This window comes from Silurus meridionalis, chromosome 11, assembly GCF_014805685.1.
Source record: "Silurus meridionalis isolate SWU-2019-XX chromosome 11, ASM1480568v1, whole genome shotgun sequence".
In the NCBI taxonomy this organism is placed as follows: Eukaryota; Metazoa; Chordata; class Actinopteri; order Siluriformes; family Siluridae; genus Silurus; species Silurus meridionalis.
The window spans coordinates 21,930,001-21,932,500 of record NC_060894.1 but is presented as its reverse complement, the minus strand read 5'-3'; the positions used below and the strand labels follow the sequence as shown (position 1 = coordinate 21,932,500).

The 2,500-nt window shown below is 43.6% G+C and overlaps 1 protein-coding gene across 5 annotated transcripts in view; it reads left to right on the top strand.

Annotated features, from left to right (window-relative positions):
- skor2 (SKI family transcriptional corepressor 2) overlaps window positions 1-2,500 on the top strand; it is a 94,512-nt gene that overhangs the window by 88,090 nt on the left and 3,922 nt on the right. For all 5 annotated transcript variants that reach the window (XM_046860892.1, XM_046860891.1, XM_046860894.1 and 2 more), the window contains 3 exons: window positions 1-625; window positions 1,212-1,275; window positions 1,734-1,811. The exon at window positions 1-625 is cut by the window's left edge and continues 1,224 nt beyond it. In XM_046860892.1, the coding sequence (XP_046716848.1) occupies window positions 1-625; window positions 1,212-1,275; window positions 1,734-1,811 (767 nt within the window). The remainder of the gene's footprint in view (window positions 626-1,211; window positions 1,276-1,733; window positions 1,812-2,500) is intronic.

Below are 2,500 nucleotides of genomic sequence, written 5' to 3'. Positions count from 1 at the left end.
CCCCTCCCTACGCCAGGCCTTCCTCGACCTGAGTGAGCAAAGTGACGCTGCTACAGGAGGTGGAAGTGGTGCTGCTATAAGCACCAATCCCAGAGCAGGCTTGTTTGAAAGCGAATGCCCCACAACCATGACCTCTGAGTTGAGGCCTGCCCCAGAAGGCTGGCTCAAACTTCTAGATGCTCCATCTCTGCAAGCCCGCAAGGCCAGCTACCACTCTGCCTTTCGGCCGGTGGTAAAGGATGCCGAAAGCATCGCAAAGCTCCACGGCAACCTGGAGGACTTTGGTGCAGAGAGGCACCTCTCACCTGGCACCAGCTGCAGCTACCAGAGCGAGAGTGCGGAGAGCGACGAGGAACAGGAAGTGGATGTGGAAACCAAGCAGGATGAAGAGCAGGAAGACTTCAGCAGTCGTGCAGCATCACAACATCAGCCGTGCAGTCTTCACGTTTCACGACTCACCGAAGGCCCCGTAGGCGACAGAGACAAAGACGCACCTTCCTTCTCCACCATTCCCTCTGAAAGCTCTACAGAGGACAAACCAAGCTTGGCTGCCAGTCCAACCACCTCTCTCAAAGGCCCGAGCCCCATTCATGCCTCGGTAGAGGACACTGCTGCCTACAAAAATGTAAATATTCCCTGCAGGCACTTAAACTAATTATTATTTAAATGCGGGCCATAGACTGGCGGGATCCGTATGCATAACAAGATTGATAGCTGGGTGATCCCTGCAGAAATGAAATATTCAGAGTGCTTTGATCCCTCCTAATAAGCCCAGTCATGTTTTGTTTAATGGCGACATTACGTTTGGCACCGCTTTTGTCACGCCTGCCTATTAGGCCTTTTAGTCTTTAACCTGCTAACACTACATTAACACAGGGAGCTGAATGTGTTACTCTAGGGCACAGAGGGGGGAGTGTGTGTGTGTGTGTGTGTGTGTGTGGGGCTGCTTAGTGATGCTGTAGCGATTAGATTGAACACACACACACACACACACACACACACACACACACACACACACGGTCAGGTACACCACATCTTAGACTGTTAATCAGGCTGACAAAGGCATTTAAACGGAATGCAGACGACAGCATTGTCATCCTCAAGGCCAATTGATTCGGTGCTTTTGGCTGCTGTAATATATGTGTTCAGTGTCCAGCCTTTGGGCCTGCAGACATGAATCAGGTCTAATCTGGGTTGTTTTCTGTTCTCAGTCTCACAAGGGCAGAGACGACGGACTACCGGCATATGCTGCAAAAGACAAAACAACACGAGCAGGTCGGTGCTCCATGGAAAAATGTCATATAGTGTTAAAAAAAACTTTTAATAGAAGTTTGCATCACATCTCAGTGTCTTATCTTAAATAAATAAACATTTGGAGCAATCAGTAGCATAGAAGATGCATTTTGTTTTTGTGTGACATGGTGCAATGATCATTTTTTTTTGGGAAAACTACATTTTTCCAATCGTTACTATAAAGTGAACAGAATACCGTCAGGACTGTAAACTCCAAAAATCATTTACAGCATGCAATAAACTAACTGAAGGGCAAAAAAATACAAATGCTCTCTCTTTCTCTCTCTCTCTCTCTCTCTCTCTCTCTCTCTCTCTATATATATATATATATATATATATATATATATATATATATATATATATATATATATATATATACATTCTTTAAAGATTCATACCGCTAGGGTGATTGTCATTAATATCTTTGCATCCTCTTGCAGAAGAAAACAAAGAACAGAGTAATTTCTTTATCCCGGAGACAGAAACGTCTGCACCTGATTACTGGAGAGAGAGCACAGGTAATGCCTTCAGTGTCAGTATAATCAGACACACACACACACACACACACACACACACATTAAAATAAAAAAGATTCAACAGTTACAGCTAAAGAGCTATAAAATCTTTAGTGTACTACAGTTAGACTGCACAAAGACCTCGGATTAGACCGAATCTAAAAGAGAAAATGGGACATTTTGCTGAACTGCAGCCGCTTCTGTTCACAATGTCATTGGGAAAATGCGATCTGTGGGGAGTCCTAACAGTTCAAGAAGACAATCAGCTCGACACGGGGAAGGTGACAATCACCATCTGAGCAATATCAAACACATATAATTGCCTTTTGCTCTGCGAAATCTTCCATTACAGAGATCATCGCGCGTTGCCTTTTTATCTGTCAGGGAGACATTAAAAAAGTGTTTTATGACATCTGTGCCAACATTTATATTATGGAGCTGATAATGATCTCCTCACATAATGTATAATATGTTTGAAAAAAATTACATGAAACAAATTAAATGAAACCACCTTTGCCTGATTGCTAAATGTCTCCAAGGGGCTTTGAGGGGGACGTGATTAGAAGTTCTGATTTCCAGGTCTAAATGCAGTGTCTTAAAGAGAGAGAGAGAGAGAGAGAGAGAGAGAGAGAGAGAGAGAGAGAGAGAGAAAAATAATCTAATTTTCCATTTATGTAATGCAAACTGCCGTG